At 52.9% G+C, this 17892-nt stretch overlaps 1 protein-coding gene across 1 annotated transcript; it reads right to left on the bottom strand.

The window, feature by feature from the left end:
* Positions 1 to 3510: 3510 nt before the first annotated feature.
* Positions 3511 to 6941, bottom strand: LOC123451963 (trihelix transcription factor ASIL2-like). Its single transcript, XM_045128534.1, has 2 exons — positions 5165 to 6941; positions 3511 to 3876 (listed from the first exon to the last, which is right to left on the bottom strand). The coding sequence occupies exons 1-2, from the start codon at positions 6192 to 6194 to the stop codon at positions 3866 to 3868; spliced, it is 1041 nt and encodes a 346-aa protein (XP_044984469.1). The 5' UTR covers positions 6195 to 6941; the 3' UTR covers positions 3511 to 3865.
* Positions 6942 to 17892: the final 10951 nt, after the last annotated feature.

Genomic DNA, 17892 nt, shown 5'->3' with positions numbered 1-17892 from the left:
CTTCGTCTTGCTTGTTGGATCAAGAAGGCCGAGATCATCGTCGAGTTGTACGTGTGCTGAACGCGGAGGTGCCACCCGTTCGGCACTAGATCGGAACGGATTGTGGGACGGATCGCGGGACAGTTCGTGGGACGGTTCGCGGGGCGGATCGAGGGACGTGAGGACGTTCCACTACATCAACCGCGTTTCTTAACGCTTCCTGCTGTGCGATCTATAAGGGTATGTAGATCCAAATCTCCTCTCGTAGATGGACATCACCATGATAGGTCTTCGTGCGCGTAGATTTTTTTTTGTTTCCCATACGACGTTCCCCAACAGTGACGTGCGGCGGGAAAACGCGTGCCACCAACGCGGTCGACGGGACGCTTCGGCGGTCCGCGTCGGAGTAATGAGCACGACAATCCGCGCCGGAGTAATGGGAGGCGGTTGACGCGACTAAACGGCCCTCTGCACCGCAATAACGAGGGCGGAGAGCGAGGTAGGGTTCGCGCTGGTCAGCCGTGCACGGGCCACGTATAGGCGGACCCGGCTTCGTACGGACCTCGTACGGCGCAATGCGGCGCTCTTGGACGCGATACGGCGTGCGCATTTTTATCCTCATCCTGCCCTTTTTATAAAGGGGTATGGGCTAATCTGCACATTTTTATCATCATCCTGTCCTTTTTATGAAGGAGTATGGGCTAATCTGAACCGTTGATGTGTGTACCGAAACGGAGTGTTTAGCAAAAAGGGCTTCAGAAAAGGTATCCCGTCGCATCTTTATATATCTGAAAAGTGTTTTTCTTTTCATGGGTATATCTGAAAAGCTTGAAAACGAAACGACTTCTTGCAGCCATATACTTCCTCAGTATTTAAATATTTACTTTTTTGCATATTAATATGTGCCTAAGACCAAATTACAAGTCATGAAAAAAATCGACATAACAAAACTAAAAAGATAGCAAAACATCGTTGAGCTTGACATCAACATATCCGTCACCTGCCTCCCAACTACCTAAATACTTGTTGTTGGAAAACATTAATGCAAATACTGCAGTTATAAGTATTGGACAAATTCACTGTTTTGATCCACATTATGTAAAGAATTCGCAGAACGAAATCGTCCCAAAAAGATTTCAAAACACTGGACTATTGTGGCGTCTGCTGCCTTCATTGAAACGCCGGTGGACCATGAAGTTTCCGCTCCATACTGCAACGCCAACCTGCATGGCGTTGTTAATGATTGCCATGGCCCTGTTTGGATACACTAGCCTGGCTAGAGGTTAGAGTTAGTTTCTAACTCTGGACTAACTCTGAACTAGCTCTAGCCTTTGGTGGTGTTTGGATGATAGAGTTAGTTTGACAACAAATATACTTTTTTAATCATTTGACTCTTTTAACCAGGATTTGTTGTGGTCGGCTCTTGTGTGGCCTCCTTCCACTCACAGGCACGCGACGGGATCGGCAGTGACAGGCGGGGCAAGAGTGGCCGGCGTTGGCTGTCGCGGGCTGGTGGGGGCGTCGGCAGCCGGTGGCGGGGGCGGCGTCGGCAGGAGGTGGCGAGCGCGGCGGCAGGCGGTGGCGAGCAACGGGCGGCTGGGGAGCGCGGCGAGCAGCGGCGGCCGGGGCAAGCGCGGGCGGCTGGGAGCGCAGCGAGCAGCGGCGGCTGAGGCGAGCGCGGCGAGCAGCGGCGGCGCTGGGGCGACCGCGGGCGGCTGGGGCGAGCGCGGGCGACGGGGCCTGGGGCGAGCGCGGGCGGCGCTGGGGCGACCGCGGGCGACGGGGGCTGGGGCGACGGGGGTGGATGCGGGATGGGAAAGGATAAGATGCGGGAGGATGGGATTTTTTTTACTGATATACCCCAACTAGCTCCAATTAGCACCTCTTTTCAGGGTTAGTTTCCATCTAACCCAAACTAGCACAGCTGTTTGGATACTTTGAGAGTTAGTCGAGCTCCAACTAGCCCTAGCAGTGGTATCCAAACAGGGCCATGTATGCACATCAGCATATACAATTATTTTTTGAAGAATTCCAGTCGGTACACACGGATCAGTACTAGTACTAGCTAGCTGTGCATTAGCATGCATGCATTCCCCAGCCCCTCTTTTGTGGCCCTGTGTGTGCATCGGCTAGCTAGCTAGCTGTGCATTAGCATGCATTTTCTGGCGTCTCACTCACTTTTCCTAGGAGTACTTATGGCTGGTGTCACTTTTCCTACTTACCATCAGTATGCATGGCTGGCGTTTTGACCGTGGCTAGCAACGTAAGTGACTGGCGTTTCTATTTAGACTAGAACGCAATTGTAGACGCGTTTAAATATGGACCAGAAATGCCACGTAGACCGGCGTTTCTAAGTGCCGCGCGGGTCAGAACAATAAATTTAAAAGGTTCAGATCGTAAAATCTTTTCGAGCGAAGTTCGTTCTGTGAATTCTTTACGTCACGCGGGTCAGAACAATGAATTTGTCCTACAAGTATTGTGGTATATAGGAAGTACAATGGCCCTGTTTGAATCTCACTGCTAGAGCTAGTTGGAGCTAAACTAACCCTCAAAGTATCCAAACAGCTGTGCTAGTTTGGGTTAGATGGAAACTAACCCACCAAAAAAACTATCCCTGAGAAGGGGTGCTAATTGGAGCTAGTTGGGTATACCAATAAAAAAAATCCCATCCTCCAGCATCTTATCCTTTCCCATCCTCCTGCATCCACCGCAGCCGGCCGCTGCTCGCCGCGCTCCCCAGCCGGCCGCTGCTCGCCGTGCTCCCCAGCCGACTGCGCTCGCCCCCAGCCGGCCGCTGCTCGCCGCGCTCCCCAGCCAGCCGCGCTCGCCCCAGCCGGCCGCTGCTCGCCGCGCTCCCCGGCCGGCCGCGCTCGCCCCAGCCGGCCGCTGCTCGCCGCGCTCCCCGGCCGGCCGCGCTCGCCCCAGCCGGCCGCTGCTCGCCGCGCTCCCCAGCCGCCGTGCTCGCCCCAGCAGCCACGCTCCCCAGCCGCCGTGCTCGCCCCAGCAGCCACGCTCCCCAGACGGCCCCAGCCGCCGCGCTCCCCAGACGGCCCCAGCCGCCGCACTCGCCGCGCTCCCTAGCCGGCCGCTGCTCGCCGCGCTACCCAGCCGCCGCGCTCGCCACCGCCTGCCGACGCCCCCACCAGCCCGCGACAGCCACCGCCGGCCACTCTCGCCCCGCCTGTCACCGCCGGTCATTTGTGAGTGGAAGGAGGCCACACAAGAGCCGGCCACAACAAATCCTGGCTAAAAGAGTCAAATTATTAAAAAAGTATATTTGTTGTCAAACTAACTCTATCATCCAAACATCACCAAAGGCTAAAGCTAGTTCAGAGTTAGTCCAGAGTTAGAAACTAACTCTAACCTCTAGCCAGTCCAGAGTTAGAAACTAACTCTAACCTCTAGCCAGGCTAGTGTATCCAAACAAGGCCAATACTACTATCAACGGCACATGAATGAATCATACTATCAATAGTAACACAAGCACCATACCGTCTCTCCGGCATGGCAGAAGCATCTGGTTACCAGCACTGAGAAAGAAGAACCATCCGGTTACCAGCACTGAGAAAGAAGAACCACAGCGTCTTACAAGCGATGGTTGTCAGTAAAACACTTCGGCGGGAATGCAAGTTGACAAATTTCGGACTAGCAAACTACTCCTGATTGTAAAACTGCATCTTCTAAGACCCTGCTGGAAAGGGGAACCGAAGTTTCCGTTATTGCGTTTTGATTTTACGGCTAACTATATAACATGCCTTCACTCATGGTGAAGCTGAATCAATCAGACATACATTTTCCGCACATGAATAGAGCGAGACACCAATCTTCTGTTTATAACCCGAGCGATTGCCGAGGGAAGAGAATCACAGCTACTTTGATTGGCCAGTCACCCTGAACCTGAAAGCAATGAGCCAAATGGTGAGAAGAGAATTGAAAAGTTAACAGAAAACAAGGTAAGAGCAAGGATCTAAGCAGACCGTACAACATGTTGCTTTTCATAATACGAAATGTAAGTTGGTCTTATAACTGAACAAGCACATCTAAAATCTTAGATGTGCACTAACAAATTCAGCAGGTTCATATCACCCAAGAAGTAAGTTCTATAATTGTTCATCGACTCCCAGGGCCGGTTTTTATGCTACACCTCCCTAAACCAGACCTCTGATTCGTTTAATGAGCAGATTATATTTTAGCCCTTGCACTACCACAGTTCCTGAATTCTACTCATTATGATTACTATACAGTCTTGTGATGGTAAGGACACTTTATGAGTACTATACAGTCTTGCAATGGAACTAAATATTCCGAGCTTGCCATTATATACCAACAACAAATGATCACTGCTAGAATATTCTTTGTGAATTCAGAGATCATCTTGTTCCCAGGAATAGACAAAATTGCATGAGGCTATTCTTGCAATGGAACTAAAGGCCTGTTCGGATGCCCTCCGCTCCGCATCTCCACTCCCGGAGTTGGAGGAGCAGTAGTTAAAAAATGCAGAGTGAGGAAAGAGCTACTCCAAGATTCTTAGATTTGACGGAGTTGGAGGCTTGCCGAACAGCTCCTAAACCTTCTGCTGCCTACAAGTTAAGAAAATCTGATCCTAGTATGGTGTCTTCCAGTAAACAGATGCTCAAAATACGTCCAATATTGATTTCTTTACTTCTTATACAAAGATTTCAGAGTTCTGACATGTAGTTTTTCTCTTTGTTTTTGCCAAAAGAAAAAAACAACCTTGTATATAGCAGCACACCTGCATTTTTATACAAAGGGTTCAGAAGTTCAGCCGTTCCACAGAAATGCATTCCGTATTTCAGTTCAGTCAAGCTCATAAAGTGTCCTAACCATCACACTACTACAGAACAGAGAGCTCCTTCAGAGTACATCTGAAGCAAAAACTAAATTGAATTCAGAGATCATCTTGTTCCTAGTAGTTACCATATCAGTGCAAGAATAACCTCATGCTCCAGTTTCCTATTCTAGCAGTGATCATTTTCCAGGAATAGACAAAAAATAACTCCAAACATAGCATGATTGCAGTAATTAGTAGTAACTGACAGCGATAGATTGTAAGATGAAGCCGGAAAGGCACTTCCACATATCCATATTTCACACCTTACACTATTTAGGATGTTCTTGCAGCACTGGATATAAACAGCAATCTTACTGGTAAGTTGGAACTAACCATTTTCGCCTTTCTTGGTGGGGGTGTCCATTTCAGAGGAGCTGCCGCCATTCCTGCTGCCGACGCACTCCTTGAGCCGCTTGGCGAAGAGCCTGGCGATCTGCAGCTGCGTCTTGGCCATGATCTCCGTCCTCCTCAGCTCCATCTCGCCCTTCTTCACCTCGGCCTCTGCCCTCATCCGCTCCGTGTCCCGGTACACCTCCAGCCTGGCCCGCTCGATCTTCACGAACGAGCTCGCCAGCAGCTCGATGCTCCTCGCGACGTCAAGCTCCGGGCCCTTCCTCTTTCTCGGCGTGCCGTCGACCTCCTCGGCGCCGTCGTCGTTCGCCTCAATCTCCTTGCTCCGCGGAGAGCTCACATTTGCGGCGTCGCTGTCGGCCGCCCTGCTGCTTTCCTTGTCCTTGTGTGTGGCCTGATCCACGGCCTTCACCGTCGCGGAGCCGTTGGCGTCCGCATTCAGTAGCTCGGACAGCCCTGCTGTGTCCGGCGGCTGCTGGAGGGCGACGTCTGCTTCGGCGTCGATCTCCGGCTCTGCTTTCAGCGGCGCTCGCGGCAGGACCATGCCATCGCAACTCGGCTCCGCGTGCGCCAGCGGCTGGCCAGAGCAGCCGGCTGATGCGGGCCCTTTGAGAAGCCCGTCCATGCGGCCGAAGAAGCGCCAAGACGGGCCACCGGAGGCGCTGGCCGCCCCGGCTACTCCGGCGCGCGTTGCGGCGGCTGACTCGGCCCGGTAGCGCTTCTTCATGGACTCGACCTTGTTCTTGCACTGGTTGGGTGTCTTGGCGGTGCCCCCGGCAGCGGTGCCGGGCTTGGATGCGTGGTCGGAGGAGGAGGAGGAGCAGTGGGCGGAGACGTCGTGGGCGATGTCGACCCAGTCGCTCCACTTGAGCTTGGCCCGGTTGCGGAGCAGCCACTTGGCCTCGTAGGCCTCGAGCAGGCGCGAGATGCCGCTCTCGCTCCACTCGTCCCGCTTCGGCTGCTGCTGCGGCGGCGTCGGCGCGGGCGGCGCCGTGTCCGGGAGGCCGTCCATGGGGCTGTGCCGCAACAGAGCAGCGGGAAGGACGGAGCCCCAAAACTGGAACAGAGCTTGGGCAGAGGCAGGGGAACAGACCGCGTGGCTCTGTCTACAAGAAGATCCCTCCGGCACGGGGATCTGCTCAGAACCGCTGCACCAGAGCCTGAATCAAGCTCGGGAAGAAGAAGAAGAGGAAGAAGAGCTTGAGATGAGGGGAGGATGGTGTGCCTCTCAAGCTGCCGGGATCGGAAAAGATGCCCCCTTTTCCTCCGCTTTGCCCAGGGGTGGCAAAGGAAGGGAATTTCGGGAGGAGCTGACTTCCCAGATGGATCGGAAAGGGCAGGCCGCCGGTTACGATGCGGCAGCGGGTGCCGTGTCGCTACCGGAGGAACAGCAAGCCGTGTGTCATAACCACCCCATGGCTAGCCGCGATCAAGGAGGAAGAGAAGCAAGAAAGCTAGTTTGGAGCGGTCAAAAGACAGCGGGGGAGGCCGCAGCGTCGTGGAGAACAGTCAGGCTAGGCCGCAGCGGCGGCAGCGGCGGCAGGGCAAGGGGGTTGGAGCTGAGAAGAAAGAAAAGGGAGGGTGGCGGCCGGGGTGGTGGGGAAGGATCCCGCTCCGTGGGGGAGGGGGGAGGTGGGGGAGAGAGAGAGGGTGGGGAGGGAGAGGGAGGACTCCGCCCGCCCGCCCGCGCGCCCACGGTTGCCAACTGCCCCGCTCGCCCGGCCGCGTGAGGTAGGCCAGCCACGGACAGCGAGGGAGGCGCGCGCCGCGTCGGACCGCATTAGCGAGCCGACGTGAACGGGGCGGGGGAGCGGGGAGCGGGGGAGGGGGGAGTGGGGCGTGACGCGCGCGCTGACCGGATCGGCCCGGACCGGCGGCAAAACGAGGCGGATTGATTCGTCGCTGTCGCTGGCGCTGGCGCGTCCGGCGGGCGGTGACCCCAACCCCAACCCCAACCCCAACCGTGGTGGTTGGCTGGCTCTGGCTCTGGCTCTGGCTCGGTGGGAGTGGGACTCCGCCCGCACCGCACCCGCACCCGCACTAGCGCACACGCCGCGGTTGGTGGCGGACCGGCGTGTGTCTTCTTTTCCCTCGCTGCTGCCGTCCCGCGGCTTGCTGGAGTTGTGTTCAAGCAGTTGACCAGCTGAGCCAGCACCGCTCGAGCTCCACGGACGCCGCCCAATCAGCTCCGGATGTCATGCGACTAACCTCACGGCATTGTACAATGGTACCATCTTAATAATGCCACGTAGAATTAATGATGAAATGAAGGAAGAAAACTTAAAAAAAAGCTTTGCCTTTTCTTATTTAAAAAAAGACAAGAGATGATCTCTTAGCACAATATATCTCATCATATTTTTAGAAATAACTAATTATAAAAAAAATAAGGCTAAGATATGATTCATTGTAGACTCTCTTTTTGTCATCTTTAAATTACATGCAAGATTTAAGATAAGACTATCTTATCAACCATTGTACATGCCCTCAAACGGCCCGTCGAAAGTACCACACAATTTTAAGTGCACTAGGATACTATAAACGGGATAAAAAGCTTTCAATACATTACCATCTAACAGTGGCGGAACTAGTGCGAGATTACGGGCTAAACAAGCTTAAATGATGCATTCTAATGATTCTATATATTTTGTAAGAAGGGATTAGTGTGACTATGTAATGTAAGAGCATATACACTTGGTCTTTTATTTTTTGAGGAAAACAACATGATTCTGCTGCATATTATTATAAATTTCTAAAATAGGAATACAAAAGAGTCTGAAAGTGAAAAATAAGCTATACAAAGGAAAGAAGAAAAGAGCTATTAGTCAGCAAAAAACAAGCAAACAAACTGAAAAGATAAATATACAACAACAACAACAACAACAACAACAAAAGCTATACAAAGGTCATAACCCACAGCTCCATTTGGCCCTGTGGATCAACCATCGAAGTTCATCTTTAAGTTTGCTTCTGCTATGATGAATCCGGGATTCTCTCGAAAATATAGTCATTCCTAGTAGTCCAGAGCGTCCATGTGACCAGGAAGATGCTTTCCATCGCAAATGGAAAATCAATCTTTTGCTTGAGATCTTGGATATGAGATTGTAAACCTTGACATAATGGAACCCATGATGGGCGAATGTAAGACCATCATAGGCGCGCAAAAGGACAGTAATAAAAGAATAAATGATCTCTTGTCTCAGAGTTGGTTATTTTCACACAAAATACATGAGAAATCAAAGATGAATAAATTATTACGTTGTAGCGTAGCTCATGTCTTCAATCTGTTGTTGACAAGCAACCAAAAAAAATTTTGTGCTTTAATTGGCTGCAAGTTTTCCAAACCCATTTGATAGGTGGAAGGACTGTGTTCAACCATGAGGAGCTTGTATGTATTGGAAACGTTATAATGAGAAGCACCAGCAGGCAATTGCCAACTGTCAGTTTCACCCGACAAATGATATTCAACTTTGAGAATCAGTAGTTGATTGAACTGAGCAAAAGTTTCTTCAGATAAAGGGAGATGAAAATGATAAGAAACATCTTCCATATTCCAAAGTTGGGCGAGTGATATATGCTCATTCTTGGCAAATGAATGCAACTGCAGACATTGTTGCATATGTGGTGTTCCTGTTATGACCGGTACAACGTACCAACGGACGAGGCCCAATGGACAGGGTTAATTACGGGCTTAACCCAAGTTATCTTACTTATCTTAGAGTCCAAGTTATATTAGAGTTCAAGTTATCTAGGGTTTAGTGAAGACTGTCCTCCTATATAAACACATGTATCCCTTCGATATTGAGCAGACAATAAACAGTATATTCTGTTGTCGTCTCCCTCAGGAGACGAGAGCCCCAAACCCTAGCCGCCTCTCTATCTCTCTCTCTCACGCCGCGACGGCGCCCAACCGCCGGCGCCGGCGTCCCCAACCTCGCAGCCCGCACTTCCACCCCTACAACCTACGTCCGAGACCTGGTAGAACCCTAGCCTCTACAAATTTGGTACCAGGTAGCTTGGGTTCGATGAGTTTGTCGGACCTTTCCACCACCGCCTTCCCCGCCATCACGCAGCAGTCGCCGCCGCCACACCACTCGCCGCCGCCGGCCACCTCAGGTCCGGCCGCCTCCGGTCCCGCGGCCCTGGCGGCCAAACCCACCCACGTCCTCTCCCCGACGGAGATGTCATCGGCGATCCGCGACCTCAACCTGGCGGTCTCGAACCTCCGAACTTTCCTCCAGGCTCCGTACGCAACCCCGTCACCACCGCCTCCGCAGGCGGCGCCCTTCGCGCCACCGCCCCCGGCCACTGTCGCGCCCCAGGGCCTGCCGATCACCCAGGTCCGGTGGCCGCCGTCGCCGTCCCCGCTACCGATGTGGATTGACACGCCGACCTACACGACGGCGCAACTACAGCCGACGGTGTTGCAGCCACCCGCCCCCACCTTCGGAGGGGGGGGGGTCGGGTACACTGATCCGTACGCCGGGAGCTCCGTGGTGCCGCAGCACTCTCCTTCCGCCGCGCTGGGTCGTCACGAGGGCACCTACGCGGCCTCGCCACACGTGCAGCAGCCACCCCACTTCACCAAGCTGGAGTTCGCCACCTACGACGGCACCGTCGACCCCGTGAACTGGCTCAATCAGTGCGACCAGTTTTTCAGGGGGCAGCGGACCATGGCGTCCGACCGCACGTGGATCGCCTCCTACCACCTCCGTGGCGCCGCCCAGACTTAGTACTGCGCCCTCGAGCAGGACGAGGGCGGGATGCCTCCGTGGGAGCGCTTTCGCGACCTGTGTCTCCTCCGGTTCGGCCCCCCATACGTGGGAGCTGCTTGGCCGAGCTCGGTCGTCTTCCCTTCACCACCTTGGTGCAGTACTTCGCCGACCGCTTCCAGACGTTGGCCTGCCATGCGCCTGACGTCACGGCTCGCCAACGCGCCGAGCTCTTCGTCGGCGGCCTTCCCGACCACATCCGCATCGACGTCGAGATGCGCGACCCCCAGGACTTGCAGACGGCCATGTATTACGCACGCGCGTACGAGCAGCGCGCCAACGCCCTGCAGCACGCGTTCCCGGACCGCGGCACGCGTCCCCCGACCCGCCTCGCCCCGGCGGCCGCCACCCCGACACGCCCCGCCCTGCCGGCCGCTACTGCGGCTGCCCCCGTGCCGACACGCACCTTCCGGTGCTTGACGTCAGCCGAGCAGCTCGAGCGGCGCCGCAAGGGCATGTGCTTCAACTGCGACGAGCCGTATGCGCCGGGTCATACGTGCGCCCGCCTGTTCTACTTGAAGACCATCGACGACGCGGAGGTGGAGGCCCTCACCGCGGAGCTCGACGCCACCACACTCTCCGAGGCCGGCGTCACGACCTACGGGCCGGTCGACGCGACCGCCTTCGTCGTCTCCCTTCATGCCATGGCTGGCATCAAGACGGCAAAGACGATGCTGCTTCCGATGACGATCAACGGGGAGCGTCTCACCGCGCTCGTGGACACGGGTTCGACGCACAACTTCCTGTCCGGGGACGCCATGCGCCGCCTCGCACTCCAACCGGCGAGCTCGGAGAAGTTCAGCGTCACCGTCGCCAACGGGGACCACCTTGCTCGCCAGGGGGTGGCGCGGCAGGTTCCCATCCTCATCGGCGACGAGCCGTTCTCCATCGACTGCGTCGGCATCGACCTGGGCTGCTACGACTTCATCGTCGGCATCGACTTCCTGTCCACTCTCGGCCCCATCGTTTGGGACCTCGATGTGTTGTCCCTCATCTTATGGCCGAGGGCGGCCGTCGCGTTCAGTGGACACGCATCGGCGGCTCCGGCGCCGTGACTTCACAGCTCCAGTTGATGGCGGCCGCACTGGACGAGGCGCATCCCCTCCTGGCCGACCTCCTGCAGCAGCACAGCGACATCTTCGACGAGCCACAGGGCCTCCCTCCCGCGCGGCCCTGTGACCACCGCATCCACCTGCTGACGGACACGGCACCTGTAGCCGTGCGTCCGTACCGGTACCCTCAGCTGCAGAAAGACGAGCTCGAGCGTCAGGTGGCGGTCATGCTCGCGCAGGGCATCATCCGGATTTCGACATCACCGTTCTCCGCCCCGGTGCTCCTTGTGCGCAAGCCCGACGGCACATGGCGCTTCTGCATCGACTACCGCGCCCTCAACGCCCTGGCGTCCAAGGACAAGTTCCCCATCCCCGTCGTGGATGAGCTCTTGGACGAGCTACACGGAGCGCGCTTCTTCACCAAGCTCGACCTTCGCTCAGGCTACCATCAGGTGCACATGCACCCTGACGACATCGAGAAGACGGTGTTCCGCACTCACCATGGCCACTTCGAGTTCCTGGTGATGCCGTTCGGCCTCTCCAACGTGCCGGCGACCTTCCAGGCCCTGATGAACGACGTGCTCAGCCCATACTTGCGCCGCTTTGTGCTTGTTTTCTTTGATGACATTCTCATCTACAGTGCATCTTGGGCGGAGCACCTACAACACGTGGCTATCATCTTCAACGAGCTTCGAGCGCATCGTCTTCACCTCAAGCACTCGAAGTGCTCGTTCGGCACGACCTCCGTCGCGTACCTGGGGCATGTCATCTCGGTGGACGGGGTAGCGATGGACGCGGACAAGGTCGCCGCCGTCGCCGCGTGGCCGATCTCGCGGTCACCGGGGGCGCTCCGCTGCTTCTTGGGCCTCGCCGGCTACTGCCGGTAGTACATCCGGGACTTCGGCCTCATCGTCGTGCCACTGACGGGTCTCCTTCGACGCGACGCCTTCTCCTGGGACGAGGAGGCGACTAGGGCATTCGAGGCTCTCCAGCGGACGCTCACGACGGGAACCGTCCTCTAGATGCCGGACTTTGATATGCCGTTCATGGTGGACTGCGACGCCTCTCGCATCGGCTTCGGCGCCTTCCTCCACCAGGGCGAGGGACCACTCGCCTTCTTCAGCCGCCCCTTCGCCGCTCGCCATCACAAGCTCGCGGCCTACGAGCGCGAGCTTATTGGGCTGGTTCAGGCAGTGCGCCACTGGCGGCCATATCTTTGGGGCTGGTCATTCCGTGTGCGCACGGACCACTACAGCCTCAAGTTCTTGCTGGACCAACGCCTCTCCACAGTTCCGCAACACCAGTGGATCAGCAAGCTCTTTGGCTTTGACTTCACCGTTGAGTACCGCCCCGGCAGTCTCAACACGGTCGCCGACGCCTTGTCCCGCCGCGACACTGAGGATGTCGCGGACGACGTTGTCATGGCTGGCACTATCATGTGCATTCGCTCCGGGCCATCTTTCGCCTTCATCGACGACATTCGTCGGGCAACTTCGACGGTCGTGGACGCCTAGGGCCTGCGCCAGCGCCTTGATGCCGGCGAGCTGGACGCGCCCTGGCGCTTGGACGAGGGGCTGCTCCTACATGGTTGCCGCATCTTCGTGCCCGACCATGGCGACCTGCGCCACCAGGTCCTGACCTTGGCGCACTCTGCAGGGCACGAGGGCGTGCAGAAGACTCTTCATCGTCTCCGTGCTGATTTTTACATCCCTAGTGATGGCGCGATGGTCCGCGACTGGGTGCGGTCGTGCGTGACGTGCCAGCGGAACAAGACGAAGACACTACGACCTGCGGGTCTACTGCAGCCGCTGGACGTACCCTCCCAGGTGTGGGCGCATATTTCCATGGACTTCATCGAGGGCCTTCCCAAGGCGGGCGACAAGTCCGTCATCCTCACGGTGGTTGACCGCTTCTCCAAGTACGCGCACTTCATCGCCCTGGGTCATCCATATACAGCCGCCTCCGTGGCGCGGGCCTTCTTCGACGGCATCGTCCGCCTCCACGGTTTTCCGTCGTCCATCGTCAGCGATCGTGATCCCGTGTTCATGGGACATGTCTGGCGGGATCTCTTTCGACTGGCGGGCGTGAAGCTCCGCATGAGCACGACGTTCCACCCTCAGACAGACGGCCAATCCAAGGTGGTCAACAAGGTGATCGCCATGTACCTGCGCTGTGTTACTGGTGATCGTCCACGAGCTTGGGTGGACTGGTTAGCGTGGGCGGAGTACTGCTACAACATCTCCTATCACTCCGCCCTGCGCACCACGCCTTTCGAAGTGGTCTACGGGCGCCCACCTCCGGCGATGCTCCCTTACGAGCCTGGCACGGCTCGGTCCGAGACGGCGGGCGACTTACTCCGCACCCGCGACGACATTCTGGCTGAGGCACGCCAGCGTCTTCTCCAAGCACAACAGCTGGCTCGGAAGTACTACGATGCTCATCATCGCGAGGCGGAGTTTGCGGTGGGCGATTGGGTGTGGCTGCGCCTCCTCCACAGGACCACGCAGTCTCTGGACCCGCGCTACAAGCGCAAATTGGGACCTCGCTACGCCGGTCCCTTTCGTGCGCTGGAGCGTGTCAGCACACTCGCATACCGCTTGGAGCTGTCAGCTGGTTCTCGCCTCCACGACGTCTTCCGTGTCGGCTTACTGAAGGCCTACCGCGGGGACCCTCCTGCAGCGACGCCGGCCCTTCCTCCTACTTCGGATGGCCGCCTCCTTTCAGCTTCCGCACAGGTGGCGAAGGTGCTGCAGGCGTAGCAGCGTCGCGGCGTCTGGCATGTCTTGGTACAGTGGACCGGCCTGCCAGAGGAGGAAGCGACTTGGGAGAAGCTCGACGATTTTCGCCAGCAGTTTCCAGATGTTCAGCTCGAGGACGAGCTGTTTGAGAAGGCGGGGAGAGATGTTATGACCGGTACAACGTACCAACGGAGGAGGCCCAATGGGCAGGGTTAATTACGGGCTTAGCCCAAGTTATCTTACCTATCTTAGAGTCCAAGTTATATTAGAGTCCAAGTTATATTAGAGTCCAAGTTAGAGTCCAAATTATCTAGGGTTTAGTGGAGGCTGACCTTCTATATAAACACATGTACCCCTTCGATATTAAGCAGACAATAAACAATATATTTTGTTGTCGTCTCCCTCAGGAGACGAGAGCCCCAAACCCTAGCCGCCTCTCTCTCTCTCTCTCACGCCGCGACGGCGCCCAACCGCCGGCGCCGGCGTCCCCAACCTCGCAGCCCGCACTTCCACCCCTACAACCTACGTCCGAGACCTGGTAGAACCCTAGCCTCTACCAGTTCCATTCCATTTGTTTGTCCAAAACTGGATAGTGATCCCATTGCAAGGTGTAATTCCAACTAACAGTTTATATGCTAGTAAGAACTTCAGGCAATCTCTCCACCGGAAGGAGACAACAGGAGAGATTCTTTAGGTTGCCTATTGGAGTAATAGATCTCGCAAATCAAGTGCACCCAGGGTATGCCATGTTGATTTAGGAATTTGTGAAGCATCTTTATCAACAAACTCTAATTTTGTATGTGAAGAATGAGAGTACCCAGCCCCCCTGGTTCTTTGGGTCTGCGGATAAGGTCCCATGCTTCGAGAGGATGGTTTTGTTTTTCCAAGTCTCTACCTCTCTAAAAAAGCATTCTATATTTGTCCACTTGAGTGATGATTCCTTTCTAGAGTAATAAGCAGGTCATAAGGAAGGTTGGAAGGGAGGAAAGCACAGGAACATCCTTCTGTGTTGTGCTATGCTCCAATTCAAGTGAATGTTAGATAACCTCTACCCTTGTCCCACTCATTTCTTTCGAAAGAAACTCATTCTCTAGAAATGATTCATTCTTGACAAAAAAGATTTTATTCTATGAAGATGCACTTCTCCGCTTTAGGTTCGAGCTTATCAGGCTGAAATCTCTTGACATAAGCGTCACACCCCTAAACTTTAATAAAGGTTTCTTGTCAAACCATAATTCATACGATGTCGTATCAACAGATTTAGACGGTGTCCTGTTTGAAATGAATACACATGTCTCTAATGCATAACCTTAAAACGTTAGTGATAAATCAGTAAGAGACATCATAAAGCACGTCATATTTAATAAAATATGATTACGATGTTCGGACACACCATTACTTTGTGGTATCCTAGATGGCTTGACTTGTGAAAAAATTCCACATTATCTTAAATGTTTGTCGATAATTTTTAATTGAAAAATTATTATTAAAATAAAAATAGTATAAATTTATTTGTGTTTTTTGATAATGCATTTGGATATTTTTAAAGTGTCCACACTCTAATACTATTCGGGGATGTTAAAAAGTTGTCCATCTCAAGAAAAAAGTGTTCGGAATACCCTAATTTGTTCTTATTTTTTAAAAAATCAGAATTATAAAGTTTATTCACATTTGAAAAATACTTTTAGAAAATTTTAAATTGGTTGTGATTTAAAAAATATTTGATATTTCAAAGAAAATCGCAATATGTAAAGAAGGTTTCAGAAAATTTCAAACATGTCTACTAATCTGAACGTTGTCCTATGCTCTTAAACATTTCCCGTTTTCTAAATGTAAAGAGCAGCTATTTTGTGGAGTGGTAGTAGTTGTCCTTTGTCAGTATAAGGTCCTGAGTTCAATTTCTATTCAAATCAGCACAATAAGGCTCTTATTTATTTTTTTGGTCGGGCCCCAGTAAAAAAAAAAACAAATAAGGGCTTGTTTGGTTGCAAAGGGTTTGAAGAGGACATAAGTGAATTGAAGAGGATTAAATCTCCTATAAGTCAAATTCCTTTTCAATCCTCTTCAGGGGAGGTTTAACAGAACAAGGTCCAAGAGAATTCGCAATTTCTTGTAGGTGATCTGGGTGACTATGGCTTGCATCTGTATGTAATCATCACTGCAGCATATGTTTACATGAGGACATATATGACCACTGGGTGCAGCCGATTGAAAGCAGTTATGCAATGTTTATTCAACATGTTTGGTTGATGAGTAACTTGTACTTCCTTCGTTTTTAAATATATATTTTTAAAGATTCACCTACAGATTATATACGAAATAGAATAAATGAATTTATACTTTAAATTATATCTATATACATTTTTATGTAATCCGTATTTTTTTTTAAAGATAAATATGTAGGAACGAAGGGAGTTGATCATGTGAACGAGCAATGTAATTTCAGCGCATGTTGTCAGACTCCTTCATGGTGAGCGACTGCAGCTACACGTGGCGGATGACCGGGTCATCGACGACGGGCACCGGCATCACCGGAGTGAACGCGGCGGACAGGCAAGAGCCGTGGCGCGCCTTCTGCTTCTCACGGCGGGAACGCCGCGCCTGTACCTGACTGTAGCATCCTCCGCAGCTGCCAGCCAGCGCCGTGGTGGCGGTGAATGCACCAGAACAAAATGGGACGAATTTTAGGGAGTCGGGTTGGAAATACTGGCCATGGTCAATGACAAAGCAGTCTGCTGTGCTACTCCCCGAGGCACCACCGGCTCAACGGACACACACACACACAGGCTATTGCGTAGACAGCAACGGACGTGCGTCAACGCGCAAACCCGTTTACGGGCTAATTTGGTACTAGCATAATCCACTGTTGACTGTTGGAAATATCGGCAGGTGGCGAGGCAAGGCTGTTTGGATGTCGTGGCATCTAATACCAAGTCGGTCAATCAGGGAGGGCCGCCCAAGTGTATGGATGGACATGGAGGCAAGTGCATGCACCACTGCCGACTGATGTCCGGTCAATGTTTGTCCGTTGCTGCTTCTGAGCATCAGATTCCACCGAGGAGGATACAAGCACAGAGATGAAGATCAGATGGATTGTCAGCCAGCCTACTAATTCGTTGCTTTCATACAGCAAGCAAACCGAGTGGGGTGTTCTGGTGACGGGCCTCCATGGAATCCTCTATTTTTTTTTTAAATCAAAATTCAAATATTTCGTCTTCGTAAAAATCTGAAGAAAAATATACAAGGATATAAGGATGAAATGTATTTGTGTGTAATAATTCAGGACAAAATACTTTGAAATGCAACCTATAAAAAAATCATGAACTTCGAGTATCATGTGCTAAAAAGCCCCAGATATGATTTTTTTTCATAAGCCCTCGTTTCAACGTATTTTGTCCTGAAAATTTACACATATGTACATTATGCATCCATTTATATCTGTATTTTTTTCGAATTTTCTGAAACATACAAATATGAATTTTGATGAATTTCAAATTTTGCAAATGGAAACCTCCATGGAGCTCGGCCTCCGAAAGCAGTTTTCGAAGCAAACCTCTGCTTCTCCCCAGGTGTTGGCTCCATGCTATAACAACCAGACCATCGAGCCGTGACACAACATGGGCTGGGAACTCAACACTAGAGCACCAGAAAACGCACCGCCATCTACCACGGCACTAGTCTACACACAGGCTCACGCCACTCAACATCGTCTAAAAGGAGATAACAAGCCACTGAACCCAACCTGCACAACGATGCATTTCAGACAAGAGAGAGCAATCCTTTCAGGACCTTCAGCTAGTTTGGGCATGGTGCTTGTGAGAAAAACTCTGCCTACCACAGTGATGTTTCTAAAACTTCTAGTTAAAAAAGACAGCTTGATCCTAACCCACGGCTAAGCGGCACATGTATGTATTAGCAACAAGAAAAAACAGCATATGTATGTAATACCGACCTAGCTTTCTGAAAATAACACATTTGCACTATCAATCAAAAGATGGAAACACATTTGACATATGGATGGTGTGGTTCCTATCAGCAATGAAATGTGTATAGTGCACAAAATCAGGTCTGATTGAAGAAACATCGCCACAAGATGAGAGTGGTGGGGAATCCTCCGATCGTAACACCTGTTAAATAACCCTGCTCAGCAG

Source organism: Hordeum vulgare, chromosome 5H (assembly GCF_904849725.1).
Source record: "Hordeum vulgare subsp. vulgare chromosome 5H, MorexV3_pseudomolecules_assembly, whole genome shotgun sequence".
Lineage (NCBI taxonomy): Eukaryota > Viridiplantae > Streptophyta > Magnoliopsida > Poales > Poaceae > Hordeum > Hordeum vulgare.
Note: the sequence above shows the minus strand (reverse complement) of the source record. Positions and strands in the feature narration are given on the sequence as shown.

Bases quoted from the DNA above. Each gene is read 5' to 3' on its own strand.
- LOC123451963 (XM_045128534.1), bottom strand. From the start codon at position 6,194: ATGGACGGCCTCCCGGACACGGCGCCGCCCGCGCCGACGCCGCCGCAG.